The 21,467-nt window shown below is 44.2% G+C and overlaps 1 protein-coding gene across 1 annotated transcript in view; it reads right to left on the reverse strand.

The window, feature by feature from the left end:
- Positions 1-5,723, reverse strand: part of LOC121290694 (diacylglycerol kinase eta-like) — a 121,461-nt gene extending 115,738 nt beyond the window's left edge. The window contains exon 1 of the mRNA XM_041211504.1: positions 5,610-5,723. Coding sequence (XP_041067438.1) covers positions 5,610-5,663 — 54 coding nt within the window. The 5' untranslated portion in view covers positions 5,664-5,723. The remainder of the gene's footprint in view (positions 1-5,609) is intronic.
- Between the last annotated feature and the right edge of the window lie 15,744 nt (positions 5,724-21,467).

Genomic DNA, 21,467 nt, shown 5'->3' on the forward strand with positions numbered 1-21,467 from the left:
GAAATCACCACAAACACGCACATTGACTGTCTCAGTATGAAATCACCACAAACACACATTGACTGTCTTGCTGTAGAATCACCACAAACACACACTGTCTCCCTCAGTGTGAAATCAGTATAAACACACACTAGCTGTCTCAGCATGAAACCACCACTGACACACACTGACTACCTCAGTATGAAAACACCACTGGCAGACACTGATTATCTCAGTGTGAAACCGTATAAATGTACACTGACTGTCTCAGTATGAAATCACCACTGACTCACATTGACTGTCTCAATGTGAAATCACCACCAACGTACACTCTCTTTCTTCATGTGAAATTGCCACAAACATAAACTCTCTGTCTTAGTGTGAAATCACCACAAACATACACTGACTGTCTCAGTATGAAATCTCCTCAAACACACACATTGACTGTCTCAGTGTAATATCACACAAACACACACTGACTGTCTTGGTGTGAAGCCAAAACAACCACACACTGACTGTCTTAGTGCAGAATCGCAACAAATGCACACTGTCTCTCTCAGTGTGAAATCAGTATCAAGACACACTAGCAGCTTCAGTATGAAGCCACCACTGACACACACTGACTGCCTCAGTGTGAAAACACCACTGACATACATTGATTGTCCCAGTGTGAAATCACAAATGTAAACTTTATGTCTCAGTGTGGAATCAGTATAAAAACACATTGACTGTCTCAATATGAAATCACCACATACACACCTTGACAGTCTTAGTATGAAATTACTAATGACACATAGACTGTCTCAGTGAGAAATCACTACTGACTTGCATTTACTGTCTCACTGTAAAAAAAAACACTGACACACACTGACTGTCTCAGTGTGAAATCAATATAAACGCACACTGAATGTCTCAGTATGGAATCAGTATAAACAGACACTGAATGTCTCAATGTGAAATCAGTGCACACAAACACTGTCTTAGTGTGAAACTGCCACAAACAAACAAATGGTCAGTGTGTGTTTATACTGATTTCACACTGAGACAGTCAGTATCTGTTTATAATGATTTCTCACTGACACAGTCAGTGTGTGTTTGACTGCCTCAGTGTGAAATCACCAGTGGCACATATTCACTGTCTGTGTGAAACCACTGAAACACAATCACTGCCTCAGTGTGAAATCACCACAAACACACACATAATACAGATTTCACACTGAGACAGTCAATGTGTGTGTTTATACTGATTTCACACTGAGACAGTCAAACACACACTGACTGTGTCAGTGAGAAATCAATATAAACTGACATTGACTGTCTCAGTGTGAAATCAATATAAACAGACACTGAATGTCTCAGTGTGAAATCAGTTTAAACACAAACTGACTGTCTCAGTGTGAAATCAGTATAAACAGACGCTGACTGTCTCAGTGTTAAATCAGTATAATCAACGTGAAATCACTACAACTGCACCCTGACTGTATCAGTATGAAATCACCACAAACATACACTCTATTTCTTAGTGTGAAATCACCGCAAACATAAACTCACTGTCTCAGTGTGAAATCACTACAGGCACACATTGACTGTCTCAGTGTGAAATCACCATAAACACACACTGACTGTCTGGGTGTGAATTCATAACAACTACATACTGGCTGTCTCAGTGGGAACATGAGCACATACTTTCTCTATGAGTGTGGAATCAGTATAAACACACACGAACTGTCTCAGTATGAAATCACCACCAACACACACTGACTGTCTCAGTGTGAAATCAGTATAAGCAAACACTGACTGTCTCCGTGTGAAATCAGTATAAACACACACTGGTTTTCTGTGTGAAATCAGAATAAACAGACACTGACTGTCTCAGTGTAAAATCAGTATAAACAGACACTGACTGTCTCAGTGGGAAATCAGTATAGACAGACACTGACTGTATCAGTGTGAAATCAGTATAAACAGACACTGTCTCAGTGTGAAATCAGTATAAACAGACACTGACTGTCTCAGTGTGCAATTAGTTTAAACACACACCGACTGTCTCAGTGTGAAATCAATATAAACAGACCCTGATTGTCTCAGTGAGAAATCATTATAAACAGACACTGACTGTCTCAGTGTTAAATCAGTATAATCAATCTGAAATCGCCACAAGCGCACCCTAACAGTCTCAGTGTGAAATTACCACAAACATACACTATTTCTTAGTGTGAAATCACCACAAACATACACTCTTTGTCTCAGTGTGAAATCAACACTGACACACATTCACTTCCTCAGTGTAAAATCACCACAAACACACACTTTCTTCCTGATTGTGGAATCAGTATAAATACACACTAACTGTCTCCGTATGAAATCACCACTGACACACACTGACTGCCTCAGTGTGAAATCAGTATTAGCACAAACTGACTGTATCAGTGTGAAATCACTAGTGACATACATTTACTGTCTCAGCATGAAAACACCACTGACACACATTGACTGTCTCAGTGTGAAATCAGTATAAACAAACACTGACTGTCTCAGTGTGAAATTAGTATAAACAAACACTGTCTCAGTGTGAAATCAGTATAAACAAACACTGACTGTCTCAGTGTGAAATCAGTGTAAACAAACACTGACTGTCTCAGTGTGAAATCAGTATAAACAAACACTGACTGTCTCCGTGTGAAATCAGTATAAACAAACACTGGCTGTCTGTGTGAAATCAATATAATCAGTGTGAAATCACCACAAACATACACTGTCTGTCTCAGTGTGAAATCAGCTCCGACACACATTGACTGTCTCAGTGTGATATCAGTATAAACAGACACTGACTGTCTCAGTGTGAAAACGTCACTGACACACATTGACTGTCTCAGTGTGAAATCAGTATAAACAAACACTGACTGTCTCAGTGTGAAATCAATATAATCAGTGTGAAATCACCACAAACACACACTGTCTGTCTCAGTGTGAAATCACTAGTGACATACATTTACTGTCTCAGCGTGAAAACACCACTGACACACATTGACTGTCTCAGTGTGAAATCAGTATAAACAGACACTGACTGCCTCAGTGTGAAATCAGTATAAACAGACACTGTCTCAGTGTGAAATCAGTATAAACAGACACTGTCTCAGTGTGAATTCAGTATAAACAAACACTGACTGTCTCAGTGTGAAATCACTATAAACAAACACTGACTGTCTCAGTGTGAAATCAGTATAAACACTGTCTCAGTATGAAATCAGTATAAACAGACACTGTCTCAGTGTGAAATCAGTATAAACACACACTGACTGTGTGAAATCAGTGTAATCAGTGTGAAATCACCACAAACACACACTGTCTCAGTGTGAAATCACCGCTGACACACGGACCGTCTTCGTGTGAAATCACCACAAACACACTGTCTGTCTCACTGTGAAATCACCGCTAACACACACTGACCGTCTCGATGTGAAATCACCACAAACACACACTGAGTGTCTCAGGACAGTTAATGATATCTTTGCTGCAGAATTGTAAAAAGTTTCGGCGGCGCTACGTCACTCAAGCAAACTTTCAAGGACGGAGAAATCACCAAAACACTGCTACTGCAATCAGTAAGTGTTCACACAGTGCCACTAGTTGCAGAAAGGAATGTCGCCGAAGCCACATCCAGGGCGAAATTACTGAAAGATGACACTGGTTCTCAGAGACAAACGTCTGGACACAGAAACACTGACAGTCACACTTCAGCGAGCTGGCAGTAAATTGACTGACTCGCTTTGTTAGATTCGAGTTGGGAGGAGCAAGACTGTGGTCCACTGGGAAAATAAATCGAACGCTTCAGCCAGTTCAAGATGAACTGAATTCTTCCCGACTGAAAGAGAAACTACTATTACTGAATTTTTTTCAAAATATCTTTACCTGTTAAAATTTCCACATTCCGATCACTGGGACCACCTTCAATGAACAGAGATTATTGTTAGTGGGCGGCGGGGGGCGAATTTCCATTCAAATTAGAGCGGAAAATCTATCTTCGTGTTTCAGATTGTATTTGGATTCAGTTTGATCTACCCCATCTAGATCTAGAATCTGTTCTTTTTCCTTTGAATGTTTTGCTGTCATGAATCTTGCATTGAGAATATCTGCCGTGCATTTTTGAAAGTTAAGTAAAATTGATGTAAACATGTAAGAAAATGCATTCTCCTGTCATCCACACAGTGCCTCAGTGATTTTCGGGGGCACGATTCAGAGAAATGAACCTGCAAAGCTGGGCGAGAGTTTACAGACAGTTCTGGGCCACATCCACCTGCACTTGTATTAGCTCCCAAACGGAAAAGTCAAATATTGAAAAATCAACAAAAATGTTCAGAAAAATCCACTCTGACAACGATAGTCGTTCACATGTACTGATAGCAGGGACAGTAATCCAGGTGTGGAATTCGCTTCAGCCTTCTCACTACAGCATTTTTATTTTACTTAAATCTGTACAATTTGAAGATTTAAAACGGAAACCGAATTACATTACATCGAGCTGCACACATAACCATACCCAGAGTTGATAAACGACTTGCCCCTACGAGATTGGATGACCGGACCAGAATGGTCATTCAAACCAAAATACAGAACCTTTTTCCCTGTGAACAAGTCTTGAGCTGTTTCAGTCGCAGGTTTTGAAAATAAGAAACAAATCTAAGCCTGGTTATAAAGTCTCATCTCTATGAAGACCGGATTGAGCGAAATGAGAATAGGATTATATTTGTTGATCGGTGAATTGTCCAACTCCGCTCTGATTCCGAAATTAAACTGGAAACCAGATTACAACGTTGATCAACCACACACACACTCTCTCACCCATATACACACACACTCACTCACTCTCACACTCACTCACACTCGGTAAGGAATTATCAGTTGTAACGCCCCTGTATTTTGAGGGCTTTACAGTTCGATATCTTTAAGAACGAACTTTAATCTCTAGTGTAACAAAAAAAATCACAGCGAGAATATTTTCCTTCCTCTCCATGCATTCGAATCCATGCAGATTTTTAACAGATGCTAATTTATAGGAAGGACAGTCTCTGTGAGCTAGCAGCCTGAGTGGGGAGGGGCTGAAGTAGCCCAGTCTTCTCTGTTCTTACATTAAGGACGGCGGAGGTAATCATCGAATAAAGCAATTTGGAAATGATTTCCCTCTGTCGGATGTTGATGAATTAACACTCCTCTGTTGGACTCCTGGGTTGGTTTCTATTCCATTTAATCAGTCAGGCCCAAATTTCAATGATATCACTCCGTGTGCAGCCTGCTTTAACTTTCAGCCCCCTTGTTGTTTTTCCCTCACCCTAGCCCCTAAAATCTTGCATCTTTTGCTAAGTGACGTTATTTCACTGTTACAAGTCGGACCCAACTTCCCAATCATTTGGAAGATGATTTAAATCTCAGAAGGGCACTATTCAATAACCACAGATAAACAGAAAACTGCCTGAGTCCATGCAGTGGCCATTTACTAGATATGTTTGTCTTTAATTTAAAATTGCAAATCGAAAAAGGAAATTACAACCTTTGCCAACGAAAACACAAGGCAGGACAGACAGATTCAAAGTGTGTGGAAGCGCGACACGCAAATAAACACAAGTACCCACCATTTCTTCCCAGACAGGACTCCGGCTGCAATAAGAATGATACAATTCCTCCATAGTCGCTCAGCACCGCCGGCGGGGCTTTTCTCAAACGCTGTGTGCTTGCAGTTTGTCAGCGATCCAGTCCCCACAATCTCCACCCCCGCCCCCTTCAATTCAGTCACTTTGGCTTATCTCCTCCTCCTTATCTGCTAGGAGGGAGTTTGCCTGTGTCGCCTCCACGTGATTCGCTGTCACTCCTAATAAGGAACTGGACTTTTCAACACTGTCAGTGACGCAGCTGAAGCTTGGAGCAAGGCTTTCCCTGGGCAGCAAACGCAACAACCTACATTTGTGTAGCGCCTTTAACCCAGCCAAACCGTCCCAAGGCGCTTCACGGGAATCTTAGCAAAGTAAAAAAAATGGAGGGCAGGTGACCAAAAGCTTTGTGAAAGAGGTAGGTTTTAAGGAACAACTTAAAGGAGGAAAGCGAGGCAGAGGGATGAGGGAAGGAATTCCAGAGATTCGGGCCCAGGCAGCTGAGGCCAGAGCCAGCAGCAGTGGAGCAAGGCAAATCCAGGATGCTCAAGAGGTCAGAGTGAGAGGAGCACAGAGAAAGACCTCAGTAGGCTGTGTGGCTGCAGGAGATTACAGAGATGGGGATGGGCAAGGCAATGAAGGGATTTACAACAAAGATAAGAATTTTAAACCCCAGATGTTTGGGAACCTGGAGCCAACAGTACAGAGAGAGTCAAACTCAATGTCACCCTAAAGGTATGCAAGCTTTCCAATCATTCAGAAATTTTTTTTTGCAGAACACATCAGTTTATTTTTAAATTATGAAATGAACAGAATGTATTATGCAGCAAGCCTTTATAAAATAATCTAGGAATCTAAGACACATCACTCATTAATCCAATCTCTCATTTAATCAATTTTGTTAATGGCTTCAACTATTGCGCTCGTTTCCCGTTTTATTTTAATCTGTTTCTATACACCTCTCACAAAGTATTCCTCGAGCTTCACTCCTGTACCATTCTCCAACATCTCTTTAGCACTCAGGTTAGAACCATCCTTCAGTTTCTTGCTCTCAGGCTCACATTTCTGCCCTCAGCCTGTTGCAATGTTTCAGTGAAGCCCAACGCAAACTGGAGGAGCAGCACCTCAGTTTCTGATTAGGCACATTACAACCTTCTGGACTTAACATTGAGTTCAATAATTTCAGACCATGAACTCTGTCCTCCATTTTGATTTTTTACACCTGCCCCCACCCCCCGCCGAAGTCCCAGTCTGTCAGTTGTTCTCATGTTTTGCTTTCAGAAAGCGCTGACCCTTAAAGTCATAGGGCAGAATTTTACCCTTGGCGTGCGGGCTTGGCGGGCGCGGTAGGGAAGCTGACCGCCCCCACCATCGGCAGCGCACCAATTAAAGGCCTGCCCAGCATGAAAGTCAGCTGGGTAATCCGCAAGAAGGGGCTGGCGGGACTGGGGGCATGATGTCCGCCGGGTCCAATGGCAACTCCAATTGCCGATTCAAAACCAGCCCAGGCAGCCCCTGGAAGGCTGCCACGGAAGGACACTGAAGTCTCCATGGATCCCTTTGTGGTTGGACACGGCAGGCAGGAGGGCAGCACGGTGGGGCAGTTGGCCCTGCCTATCTTGGATGAGTCCCTTGGAGCCCTCCTGGGGGAGTTTGCAGCCAGGAGGGAAGCCTTTGTCCCCAGAGATGGGAGGAAGAGGCCCCTGCACTTCACCAAAAAGGCCTGGGAGGAGGTGGCAGCCAGGGTCAGCAGCTACGATGTGGTGAGGCGCACATGGGTGCAGTGCTGGAAGCGCTTCAATGATCTCCTGCGATCGGGAAGCGTGAGTACTGTGTTGGCATGGGTCACTTTGCAGAACAGTTAAGAGCTGCCCATCCCCCTGTGGACCTCAGAGGTGTTAGAGTATGAGCGGCAAATGTCAATGAGGCAGCAGTTGGCCAAGGGGGTGAGCCCTGGCTGCTTGGACTGAGTGTCTTGTGGCTCCAGGATCATGAATCAGCTGAGCCCTGAGAGGTGTTCCTCAGGTGGGGTTGGCCAGGCTGCAATGGTGCTGCAGGTAGAGATTGGACTAATCAATGCTCCTCTGTCCTTTCAGGGGAAGACATCCCATAACAATGCAGAGAGGTTGCGGACTAGCAGGGAACCCCCACGCCTCCTAATACTCATGCATTATGAGCAAGAGGCCCTGGAGTTGGAGACACACCATGCCTCTCGGTCAAGCGGCCGCATGAGGTTGGGGTGCCAGACGAAGGGAAGAGTGCAGAGCATTGAGTTGAGAATGTCGGTTATTGCAACCATTCCAGTGTAGTTTGTATATTGATGTGAGCCTCAAACCTGGAATCCCTATTGATAATGGAAAGATGAGGGTGCCATGATGCATATCTCTGTCTCACCAGGGTGCCAGGCATGCACAGTGACAGTGTCATGACTTAAACTAATGACATGTCCTTCTTATCCCTTTTAGGCATACCAGTAGGTGGTCGCTATGAGGAGCCTGAAGGCCCACCCCTGACTCTGGAAGACCACCATGCTGAGCATGCACCTGTGTCACACCCTCTCTGACCGGCGCAGATACCAGCACCCCGGTGGGCGTAACTTTGCCATGTAGTCTATTGGTGTACAGTGGTGAGGGCACTTCATACTTGTTTGTGGTGCAGGCAGAGACAGGGTGTTCAGGGCGCCGGCAGTCGGAGGACTGCTGGAGACCAGGATGATGCTCAGTCAAAGGCAGATGATGAGCGTCTGGAATCGTCCTTAAGGCGGCAGATGCTGGAAGTCCAGCAGGGTGTGCGGGAGGATCTGGCGGAGATCCATGAGGGAATGAGTGTCATGGTGTCCATTGTGGGGGAGTTCCTGCTGAGCATGACCCTCATGGCTGAACATAATGCCTCCTCCATGGAGAGTATGGCGACTCTCATGGAGAGGATGCTCCAGGGATTCAGTCCTGGGGATGCACTCGGACCTGCAAGCCCACACACCGGCAATGACCTCAGCTGGTCAGTGTCAGTGTGGGGCGATGGATTGGCCACCCAGAATCCCAGCTATGCCCATCCATCAATGGTGAGCAGGGAGGTCCAATGCGATCTCGCATTGGCGCATGAGCTGCCTGTCATCTCTGTGGGCTCCTCTCAGGGTGCTCTCAGGCAGCAGCTCCTCTGCCCCTCTGCCAGTGACCGTGGCACCCAGTGAGGCTGTGACGACTGGGGAGATGCCAGTCGTGGCACTGGCCATTCCCTCCCAGACAAAGCCAGCACAGGCTCCACGGGCCAGAAGACACCCGCCAAGGTCATCAAGGCCAACCAGACAGCAGAGTCGCAAGGTGCCTCCAATGCCAGTGCCGTCGAGGAGGGAGCACCTAGATGTAGCACCGCAAACATAAATGTAAAGCACCTTAAGCACAAGACGGGTGATATTTCATTCCCCCATTTTGCTTTAAGTGTTAAGTGATTAAAAACACCAGTTAATGTTCATTTCAGCAATATTTCACATTCACAATTAAATGAGATGTTATTTTGTGTGACTGGCCTCCATATGCTTCATTTGTCTGTAGATGCAGGGTAGGCCATGATGTTATGAAGGGTGTGAGTCTCCTGAAACTTAATTGCACAGGCACAGGGTGTATGTTGTTGGCCAAGCAAATGGTCCTATCAGGGATCAAGTATGGAGCATGCAGCCCTGGCATGTGATGGTGGTTCTTATTTGGTAGGCTACCTGAAGGATGTTGGATCAAAGTGTCCCGGGTGTCCCTGCCTCCCTGAAGCTTACCCAGGTCAGCGTCCAATCCCTCAGCATTCTCCTAACCGTGCTCATCCTCAGACTCACTACTGGACTCATCATCTGTGGCCTGTGCAGCTGAGCCAAGATCTTCTTCCCCCATTGCGTCCCCCCTTGCCAGTGCCAGCTTGTAGAGAGCGCAGCATGCAGCCACTATCTGTGACACATGATGTAGGGGTTATTGCAGTGTGCCCCCTGCACGGTCCAGGCATCAGAAGCGCAGCTCAGAAGATCAATGGTTCTCTCTACCAGCACCCTTGTGGAAGCATGACTCATAACGCTGCTCTGCTTCTGTTCTTGGATGGCGGAGAGGCGTCATGAGCCACATTCTGAGGGGATAGCCCTTGTCACCCAGCAGCCATCCATCCAGTCAGGCAGGAGCGCTGAAAAGCCTCGGTACCTGGGAGTGCCTCAGGATGTAAGCATCATGGGAGCTACTTGGGTACCTTGCACGGACTTGTAGAATCTGCATCCTGTGATCACACACTATCTGCACGTTCATAGAGGGGAAGCCCTTCCTGTTGACAAAGGCACCCGGCCACATGTGTGCAGTCAATTGCACCCTGGACGTGGGGGAATCCAGCAATAGCTGCAAAGCCTCTGGCTTGCTCTGCCTGGCTGCCTCATCCGTACGGTAATGAATGAAAGTCAATGCCTGCCTGAATAGAGCTTCTGTCACCAGCTTGACAGCTGACTAATGACTCCACAAAGATCACCCACTGAGCCCCGGAAAGAGCTGGAGGTATAGATGTTTTGGGCTACTGTGACCTTCAGTGTCCACCCATATAGTGCGCGGAGATCTCAGGCCTAATCATCTGACAGATGGAGGTCACTGTCTCCCTTGAGAGGCGGAGCCTCCTTCGGCACTGCACCTCAGACATATTGAGGTAGCTGCATTGCTGCCTGTAAATCCTGGCAGCAGGATAGTGGCATCTTCTGCGGCCCCTTCCACCTTAGACTTCCTGTTGGCCCTGCCCCTCTTGTGCCTGCGCCTCTCCTCCCACAGGTCCCTCCCCTGGAAGCTGCATTGGGACACCTGGCCTCCTCTCCCTTCTGCCCCTCTCTTCCTCCTCAGAGGTGGTGCCTCCAGCGGAGACCACAATCTCCAGGGAAGGCTGTCTGATACCTGGAAGGACCCATGCAGTCTGAATCCTCCAGGGGCCTGGAAAACAACACTGAGTCCTGAAATAAAGCCTAGAAATACTCAGAATGCAGCTCTGAAGTGAGATGAAGCTGTCCTGTTCACAGAAGCAACCAACAGCAAGTTATATCCAAAAACTCCTCACTACTCACATTGACAATGCCACTGATCATTGACCCTTCTTATCGCGCCCATGGATGAGCTTTTGCTGATTGTGGCCTGCTCGCCTGCCCATTTTGCCCATGCGATGGCCAAAAGATCGCACGGGCTACATAAAGGTTGGAGCCAATTACTGTATCAAGTGCCTTAACTGGCCTCTTAATTAATGGCGAGCACACTTCTGTCTCTAATGCAAGAGTCTGCACTGATGTTGGCACACTCGGCTGACATCATCGAGCATTATTTCACGCTGAAGCAGGTAGGATGCACGCTCGCCCGTTGAGTGAAAAATTCTGCCCCATAGAGTTATACAGCATCGAAACAGGCTCTTCAGCCCATCATGTCTGCGCCGGCCATCAAGCACCTATCTATTCAAATGCCATTTTCCAGCACTTGGCCCATAGCCCTGTATGCTAAGGCATTTCAAGTGTTCATCTAAATACTTCTTAAATGTTATGAGGGTTCCTGCATCCACCACCCCCTCAGGTAGTGTGTTCCAGATTCCAACCACCCTCTGGATGAAAAAGTTTTTCCTCAAATCCCCTCTAAACCTCCAGCCCCTTACCTTAAATCAATGCCCCGTAGTTATTGACATCTCCGCTAAGGGGAAAAGTTTCTTCCCATCTACCCTATCTGTGCCCCTCATAATTTTGTATGCCTCTATCAGGCACCCCCTCAGCCTTCTCTGCTCTGAGGAAAACAATCTCAGCTTATCCAGACTCTCTTCATGCCTGAAATGCTCCAGCCCAGGCAACATCCTGGTGAATCTCCTTTGCACCCTCTCCAATGCAATCACATCCTTGTTCTGCTATAAAACCATCTGACCTTTATGCCACTATTAACATCTGCTTGAGTCTTTAACACTATCATTAACACTCCCTTTGTCTTGTGTCAATGACATCTTTGTTACTTTATCTCTCCTTGACCTCTAACCTATCCCTGACCACTTTTGTTGCACCTGGTCCACTCTGCCCCCCCCCCCCCACCCTTGTCAACAGTATAAAACCCATCATGTGTTTCTACCTCTCTTCAGCTCTGAAGAAGAGTCATACGGACTCAAAACATTGGGGAGAATTTTCTCCCCATCAGGGGGTTTGGGCAGAAGCGGATGGGCGTGCATGCAGCTGATCGCTGACCACGATTGGCTGGGCGCTGCCATTTTACATGGGAGGGCCAGTTAAGACCCACCTAGCATGACGCGCACCCAGAAATGCTGAGCACTACCTGTGCGGGCTGGGGGTGGGGGGGTGGTGGTTGCCTAAGTCAGGGAGTGCACTCTTTTGCGCATGCGTGCGAAAGAGCCCAGAAGTCTCCTTGAGGCACAGAGCTGCCTCAGGGAGTTTATTTTAAGTTCTGAAAATTTTAATAAGGAAAAAAAAAATTGAAGACATTTCCCCTCATGTGAAAGTGTCACATGAGCTGGGACATGTCTATGAATGTTATTAAAAATTTTTATAGAACTTCAAATACCTTCATGAAACCTCATCCCGCCTGTGGATGAGGTTCCATGATAAATGTGAAGGCCACCAGGCTCTTCACCTGCCCACCAACTTTAAGGTTGGACGGGCAGCTCATTTTATTATTTTAATTGATATTTAAATGGCCTTAATAGGCATTTGACAGTTCAGCGGACGTGCACCTGAGTGTGCTGCGCGCCCGCCGAACTGAAAATCTGAATGGTGTGTGGTGACATTGGGCGCACACCCGAAATCACTGCACATCATTTTATGCGTTGACGAGCGGGCCCCACTCCCACTCGCCGACCCGAAAATTCTGGCCATTATTCTGTTTCTTTCTCCACAGATGCTGCCAGATCTGCTGAGTTTTTCAAGCACTTTCTGTTTATATTTCAGATTCTGTACATGACCTCTAGTCAAACACTGGTTTCTGCACAACCGCTGAGGTAGATTTCCAATTTCACAAGCTTTTCCTTTTGGGTTGGACATACTGCTGGAGGTATAATCACCTGACCTCCTGCTTCCAACCACTTAAATCAAGGTACTCCACCTTCACACACCAACAGGAAAACAGATAGACTGTTTATATATTTGGATATGATTCAGCGCTGGAGTATTTCAGCTTTTCGCTCTGTATCCAATAATTTTATAACTAGCAAACAGAAATGTACAAAGAATTTTGTAAAACAGTTATTTTAATGTTCCTATGTTTTTTTCTCAGGGTTTGTCAACTCTGCTTCCCCAGCACAATTTAACCAGCACAAATTCACTTGCTCAGCTCATACACCAGTTACTGTCCTTCATCTGCAAACTATTTTCTATTTTCGCCAGTGCATCTTCTGGGACCAGCCCTAGTTTCCTTGATTTTCATTCAGTATCCACTGTTTAATTCCCCTGAAACACTGTTCATCAGTGGTAGCAATAAGGCTGTCCCCAAAACTGAACCATTGCGCGGGGGCATCTACAAGGTAAATTTTGCCCTTGTCTCCAATTTGTCTTCTTCATTTGTAATTCATGTTCTCTAATTTATTCTTCAAGTCTATGCTCTGTCTTTACACTTCACTTGGTTGGCCTATTTGCCAGCCTCTAGCTTTCAATCTCACAGACTGAGTTCAAATATTCTTCTTCCAAAAATATACTTTAATTCATATAATCTAGAAAAATAGATTACATAACAGTTCAAGAAAGCAGTGTTTGCTGCCAATGCTGTGCATGCACAGTTGTACTGTTTTACTCCATTACGCCATTGCGAGCAACAGGGTAGGCAGCGACCAGGAGCAGAGATGCTTATCGAACTAGAGACGTTTTTCCATGAATTTTGAAAGATATTTTAAGCAAAGGCAGACACTGTAAGAAAACACCAGGCAAGACCCCGTCTCCAGACCAGTAAAAACACTCACATAGAGCCCAATAATGTTCGCTCCACAACTCCCCAAACAAGAGGAGGCCACTGAAGGATGCAGTGGGGTGTTGTCCCGATTTGGTGGTTTAACCCGTTCACGATCTCACTCTGGGCTTCGGCTAGTAACAACATTGACATCATTCAGCAGGCACCGAATTGCTACAACCATACGATTCATTCAGTCCTGTGCCCAGGGCTCTGATAGGCTTACACACATCATACCGACCCTCAAACTGACATACAACCTTCTGTTGAAGGGTCATGAGGACTCGAAACGTCAACTCTTTTCTTCTCCGCCGATGCTGCCAGACCTGCTGAGTTTTTCCAGGTAATTCTGTTTTTGTTATACAACCTTACTATTGGTTGATGTGGATGACAATCATGTCCAAGTACCCACCCATCCTGTGCTATTAGGTTAAGTTGCACGGCAGCTGCCCTCTGACGGGTTTTTGCTGGCACTGTGTCTCCTGTCAGTTATGTCATTGGTTTTCTGTGTATGTGCGGACAAGTGCGCATGCACAGATGGGTATCTTGCATAGGCAGAAGACACAGTGGTTCAAGAAAGAAGGGCCACAGAAAGCAGGAAATAGGTCAGTTAGCCTAACATCAATCATTGGGAAAATACTAAAAGGAGGTAGTTGCAGAAAATTGTAGAAAATCATAATACAATCAGGCAGAGTCAATATGGTTTTATGAAAGGGAAATGGTTTGACAGATTTACTAGAGTTCTTTGAGGATGTAATATGCAGGGTGCATAAAAGGGAACCAATAGATGTAGTGTGTTTAGATTTCCAAAAGACATTCAATATGGTGCCACATAAAAGATGCCACACAACATAAATGCTCATGGTGTTGGGTTGCATGGGTAGAGGACTGGCTAATGAACAGGAATCAGAGAGTCAGGATAAGTGGGTCATTTTCAAGATGGCAAACTGTAACTAGTGGGGTGTCACAAGGATCAGTGATGGGGCCTCAACTATTTACAATCTATATTGATAAGTTTGAGGAAGGAACCAAGTGTATTGTAGCCAAGTTTACTGATGATACAAAGATAGGTCAGAGAACAAGTTGTGACTTAAAGAGCCTGCAAAGGGATATAGATAGGTTAAGTTAGCAGGCAAAATACTGCAGATAGAGTATAATCTGGGAAATATGAGGTTATCCACTTTGGCAGGAAAAATAGAAAAGCAGAATATTATTTAAATGGGGAGGGATTGCAGAATGCTACAGTACAAAGGGATCTGTATGTCCATGTATTTGATTTTCAAAAGGTTAGCATGCAGGTACAGCAAGTAATTATGAAGGCAAATGGATGTCACAGAATTGATGTTCTTACAGCTTGCGTAGATGAGAGCAGGAATTGCAGGGAGGATGAGCAAACTGAGCACGGCACTGTTGTGCAGGGAGCCAATCAAGTGGGAGGAGTAAAAGTGAATGTAGTAGTAGTACGGGACAGTATAATTCGGGGAGTAGATACTATTCTCTGCAGCCAAGAGCATGATTTCCAAAGGCTGTGTTGGCTGCCTGGTGCCAGGCTTAAGGACATGTCCTCAGGACTGGAAAGGAACTTGCAATTGGAAGGGAAGGACCCAGCTGTCATGGTCCACATTATTAATGCTATGTTAATTATGCATAGGTGAAGGTCATTGTTTAATTAAGTACTTTGAGCACATATAAATTGGGGGCGAGCTTGGCCTAAATAGCCAAGTGGTTATGGTACTGGGTTTATAACCCCAAGATCGAGAGTTCAAATCTCACAATGGCAAACAATGTAACTTCATCTGAAACAGATGGAAACGGGTTTGTACTCGAAAGAGTTACAAAAGAAAGAGATGCTAAACCACGAAAATCGCATTTAAAAGATTATCAAGAGTTCAAATCTCACAATGGCAAACTATGGAACAATGTGACTTCATCTGAAACAGATGGAAACAGGTTTGTACTCGAAAGAGTATCAAGAGTTCAAATCTCACAATGGCAAACTATGGAACAATGTGACTTCATCTGAAACAGATGGAAACAGGTTTGTACTCGAAAGAGTATCAAGAGTTCAAATCTCACAATGGCAAACTATGAAACAATGTAACTTCATCTGAAACAGATGGAAACAGGTTTACTCAAAAGAGTATCAAGAGTTCAAATCTCACAATGGCAAACTATGAAACAATGTAACTTCATCTGAAACAGATGGAAATGGGTTTGTACTCGAAAGAGTTACTCCACATTATCCCTTTTTGCGGTCTTGTGGAGTCCGTGGACCATGTATACATAGGGTGTTGTAGGCTGCACTCCCTTTTTAGTTACTTGAAAAACCTTTTATTGATGTTTTGTTTGCACTTCAGCCCCACGCTCCTGATCTATGGGCACCCGGTGCGGAAGGGGGTCGGGAAGGAGGAGGACCTCCTCGTGAACCTGCTCCTAGGCCTGGCCAAGTTGGCCATTAACAGGTCCAGGCAGCGTGCGATCGATGGGGGAGTCCCGCCTGATTGTTTGTCCCTCTTCCGCGGCTACGTTCGCTGCCGGATGTCCCTGGAGAGGGAGCACGCGGTGTCTGCTGACACTCTCGAGGCCTTCCGTGCTTGGTGGGCACCGCGGGGACTGGGGTGTTTTGTTGACCCCTTTAATCACATTTTGATTTAAAGTTTGTAAGGTTCCTTTAAACTTTGTCCTTGGTTTTACAGCTGACCTGAATTAGGGGCTGTGCCTGATTTATCCCAATTTTGTTGATTTGGTTTTCATTTAAAAGATTATCAAGAGTTCAAATCTCACAATGGCAAACTATGAAACAATGTAACTTCATCTGAAACAGATGGAAACGTCTTTGTACTCGAAAGAGTTATAAATTGGGGGTGAGCTTGGCCTAAATAGCCAAGTGGTTATGGTACTGGGCTTGTATCCCCAAGATCAAGAGTTCAAATCTCACAATGGCAAACTATGAAACAATGTAACTTCATCTGAATAGGAACAGATGGAAATGTGTTTGTACTTGAAAGAGTTATAAATTGGGGGCAGCTGGGACACTGGGGTGTGTGGAGAGCAATGAGACTGAACGAAGTCAATAAATCTCTCAGTAAAGAGCAGCTCTGTGTCTTGTGTTATAGACAGGAGAGAAACAGGCAAACTGTACTTCTTTCCTCTCACCAACTATCTATTCGCAGAAGGTGTTTTGAATTATTTTTAAAGTATGCCAAAGCATGTTTGCCCAAACCCTCAGTTTGAGTTATCCAATTTATGAGTAACTTGCAGCAAACTCATGTTATGATTAACTCAGAAGGTTAGTTTATTTCATGTTCAAAACCCAGGGGAGGAGTATCCGCAACTTCTCACTCCACTACATACACACACACACACACACACACACACACACTAACACAGTAACCGGATGGGGATGTAGAAGAAAAGAGTTTTATAACAATCGATAGTAACAGTGCAAGAACGACATAAATGAATTTTGGTTCGCATGATTCCCAGGGACTGAGGAGTCAAAGTCCAGAGAGTCTTTCCAGAATTCAGTCCCAATGAGTTTCTGATTGGAGTTGACAACACTAAAATCCTTGAAACAAGTGACGCTGCAACACAATGGGCTTCCTGTGCTTAGACCTCTTAGCAGACGTAGATCAGAGATTTTTAAAATCTGGCAGGCTTTGAGGAGTTGAGAGATGGCAACCGACTGCTTGCTCAGCTGGGCTGCTGGAGTCCTTCCAGTTGATGTTAAAGCAGCAGTCTGTGGATTTCTCCATTTTCAATGAAATATAGAGATTTCAAAATGGTCATTTGAGTCATGGGACCTTCTTTCTCCACAATGATTTCAAAAAGGGATGTTTACCCAGTTCCTGGAACTGGCTTTGGTTTCAGGACAAATAATGTCCCAGTTATCAGCTGTTGAAAGAGTTACCATTCATAATGAGGGTCTTGTATCGGGAAGCCATTGTCTAAGCAGACCCTCTGACTTTGCTAGAAGTGTAAGCTGATCAAGAATCAAATTACATCCCTTTGTTTGCTCAATGGTCCCTTTTTGAAATGGGCCTGGACAATCCCAGGTTTGAGATGAATCTGTTGGCAGCTCTGCAGGCATAATGAGTTTCAATCTGTGAGTCCTCTGGTTTTGTGATTATAAGGGGTGTGTAAAATGAGGTTTGAGATTCTACAGACTAAGGGAAGAATTCTTTTGTTCTTGTAACTGCTGTTGGCAGCTTCCTGAACAAGGGCTAATCCTGTGGTCATATGATTTATAGCAGCCATTTTTTCTGCTTCAAGAGAAAGTCCATTATAAAAATAGCAAAAAACAATAAAGTTTTGATATATATAGTGTTGGATTTATTTTCATGTCATAGGGACCTGACATTTGGTTTTGACTTCACCAACCAGCTTGGATTCTATTAACACACATTGGTACCAATGACAATGAAAGGGGTTCTGCTGAGGGAGTACGAACAGTTAGCGGCTAAATTAAAAAGTAGAACCACAAAGGTACTAATCTCTGGATTACTACCTGAGCCATGAGCACATTGACATAGGGTAAATAAGATCAGTGAGTTGAATGTGTGGCTCAAAGATTGGTCAGGGAGAAATGGGTTTCGATTCATGGGATGCTGGCACTGGCACTGGGGAAAGAGGGAGCTGTACTTTTCTTCACCTGAACTGTACTGCTACCAGTGTCCTGGCGAATTGTATGACTAGGGCTTAGAGGAGGGCTTCAAACCAAATAGTGTGGGGGGGTTCACATAAGGGGAGACTTGGCAAGTTAAAGAGAAAAGATAAAGGGCAACAGGGAAGGGTAGAGATACAAGTAATGGTGATCAGAGTGTGACAGGAAGGGACAGAGTACATAAACAGTGCACAAGAAAAATGTGGTCAGAATAAGGAAAAATGGCTTTAAGCATACTATGGAGAATTCAGGTGAAGAAAGATTAGAAATCCAAAGGTAAATGATGAATAAAAATGAAAGTGTTTTGATGTGGGTAAAGACAAGTTGAGTGGGACAGGAAGGGACAGAGAGTTTAATAGTAATAGTGCATCAGAGAGTTAGGTCCATGCAGGGAATAGTAGTTAGAAAATAAAATTGAAGTCACTTTATCTGAATGCTCAGAGTGTCTGCAATAAGTGGCACAAATAGAGATAAATTGTTTAGATCTAATCACCATTATCAAGACATGGCTACAAGGTGATCAAAATTGGGAAATAAATATTCCAGCATTTTGAAAAGATGGGCAGAATGGAAAAGGAGGAGGGGTAGTCCTGATAATAACATGTGACAGAAGGAAATCAGTCAGAAAAGGCCTTGGCTTAGAAAATCAGGAAGTAAAATCAGTATAGGTGGAGATTAGGAATAGCAAGAGTCAGAAAATGCTGGTGGGAATGGTTTATAGGCCCCCTCACAGTTGTTATACTGTTGGGCAGAGCATTAAACAAGAAATAATTGAAAATTGTAATAAAGGCAATATACTAGTTTTTGGGGACTTTAACCTTCTAGTTAAATTAGACTAGTGAAAAGGCAGTCTGCAAAATGAGTTTGTAGAATGCTTTCATGACAGTTTTCTGGAGCATGATGTTGTGGAACTAACAAAGGATAAACCTATTTTAGATCTAGTATCGTGCAATGAGGCAGGGTTAATTAGTAATGTAATAGTAAATGATCCATTGGGAAATAGTGATCATGACAAAATTGAATTCCACACTTTACGATTGAAATTTAAATGTTGCAAAGAATAGCAGAGGGTTGGGAGTGTTTTAGAAACCAGCAAAGGACCACCAAAAAGTAAATATAAAGGGAATAATTAGAATATGTGAGTGAACTAGCCAAGAATATAAAAACAAGATTGTAAGACCTTTTACAGTATATAAAAAGGAAGAGAGTGTCTAAAGTAAATATTGGTTCCTTGGAAGCAGAAACAGGAGAAATTATCATGGGGGATAAGGAAACGGCCGAGTCATTGATCAAATACTTTGTGTCTGCTTTCATATTAGAAGCTACAAGTGGTGTACCAGAAATAGAGCGAAACCAAGAGGCTAATAAGCATGAAGAAATTAAGGAAATTAATATCAGCAGAGAAAAAGTAATGAAGAAACTCAGGAGACTAAAATCCAACAAATTCCAAGGATCTGATGACTTACACTCTAAGGTTCTAAAAGAAATAGCTGCAGAAATAGTGAATGCCCTGGCCATGATTTTTCAAAATTCCCTGGATTCTGGAATAATCCAGGCAGATTGGAAGTTAACTGCTATTCAGGAGAGAGAAAAAAAACAAGGAACTACAGGCCAGTTAGCCTGACATCAGTCATTGGAAAAAAGTGCTGGAATCTAGTGTTAAGGAAGTGTTAAAAATGCACTAAGAAAAGCATATAATGATTAGAACAAATCAACATGGTTTTACTAATGGGAAATCCTGTTTGACAAATTCATTAGAACTTTTTGAAGATGTAACTAATAGCGTACACAGAGGGGAACCAGTAGATGTACTGTATTTGAATTTCCAAATGGCATTTGATAAGGTGCCACACAAAGGTTAATCAGCAAGATAAGGGCTCATGGTGTTGAGGGGTAGTATATTAGGATGAATGGGGGATTGGTTAATGGACAGGAAGCAGACAGCAGGGATAATTTCAAATGGGGCATTTTCAAGTGGCAGGCTGTGACTAGTGGAGTGTCAAAAGAGTTCTGGAGTCTCAGCTATTTACAATCCATATTAATGATTGAGACAAAGGCAGAAAGTAACATCTAACTTTTCTGATGATGCAAAGCTAGGTGGGAATACAGGCTGTGAGGAGGACACAAAGATGCTGCAAAGTGATATAGACAGGTTAAGTGAATAGACAAAAAGGTAGCAGATGGAGTATAATGTGGGGAAGTGTACCGTTATTCACTTTGGTCATAAGAATTGTTAAGAGATCCAAGCTCACCTTGTCGGGTGGAGGTCAGGAACTACAAATCCTGACATGCTCCGGAAAGTTCCGCACAAATGCGGATCTGCATGCGCAGACCAATGCTTTAGAGATCTTCAGGCTGGGGACAAGTGCCCAGTGTGTGGGAAAAAATGGCAGGAAAAATCTGATCACAAGACCCAGGAGTGGGATACCATACCAGAGATAAGTCCTGTGGCAGGAAACAGGGAGCGTTGACAGTGAGAGGTCCCATTGAGGGAATCCAGATAGGAAATCCAGGGAAAGAGGACAGTGAGAGGTCCCAAAGAGAGCAAGAACCAGGGAAAGAGCCATCGGGAGGAGGAGACCACCAACTGAGGAAAGGAGCACAGAAAGAAGTCCCAAGCAGTAAAGGTGTCGCAGTAGGTGGCTCCAACTAGTGAGGGCCATGCTGCAGACCATTGGGGCAACTGTAAACCTTTGGAGCAATAGTATTCTGCTCAGCGTGCCTGAAGAGCTGGAGTTGTGTTTGTGAGTTGGTGCTGAAGGGCAGACTGAAGAATCCAGGGGAACGGAGTGTCGGGAGATGAGATTGAAACCCTGTCCATGAGCAGCCCTTGAGGCAGTCCAATACTTTTGGAGGGAATTCCAAGGCTAGATCTTCGAAAGGGAAAAGTGAAGACTTGTAATCCCTCATAAGGAAGACAGAGTTTAAACGAGATTGTGTAACTCACAGTGGATACTGACGACTGGGTGTGTTGCTGAGAAATCCATGGGACTTGCCTTGGTCTCATCTGCCATTTACTGTGCAGTGTGGTGTGTTTGACCACAGTTTGCCTGTTAATTCACATATACCATGTTAATTCTGAATGTTAGAATATTGTATGTTCATTGTAAATTGTTTTACTTTTCTGTGTATAGTAAAGTTTATTTTGTTTGTTCAGAAACTGTGGAATTTTGTGGCTTTATTCTCTGAGTAAGTACCTTGGATCTCAAACTTTGTCTACTTTAAAGATAATGTCACTGATCCCTAACTGGATCGTTCCAA

The sequence above is a fragment of the Carcharodon carcharias genome, chromosome 18 (assembly GCF_017639515.1).
Source record: "Carcharodon carcharias isolate sCarCar2 chromosome 18, sCarCar2.pri, whole genome shotgun sequence".
In the NCBI taxonomy this organism is placed as follows: domain Eukaryota; kingdom Metazoa; phylum Chordata; class Chondrichthyes; order Lamniformes; family Lamnidae; genus Carcharodon; species Carcharodon carcharias.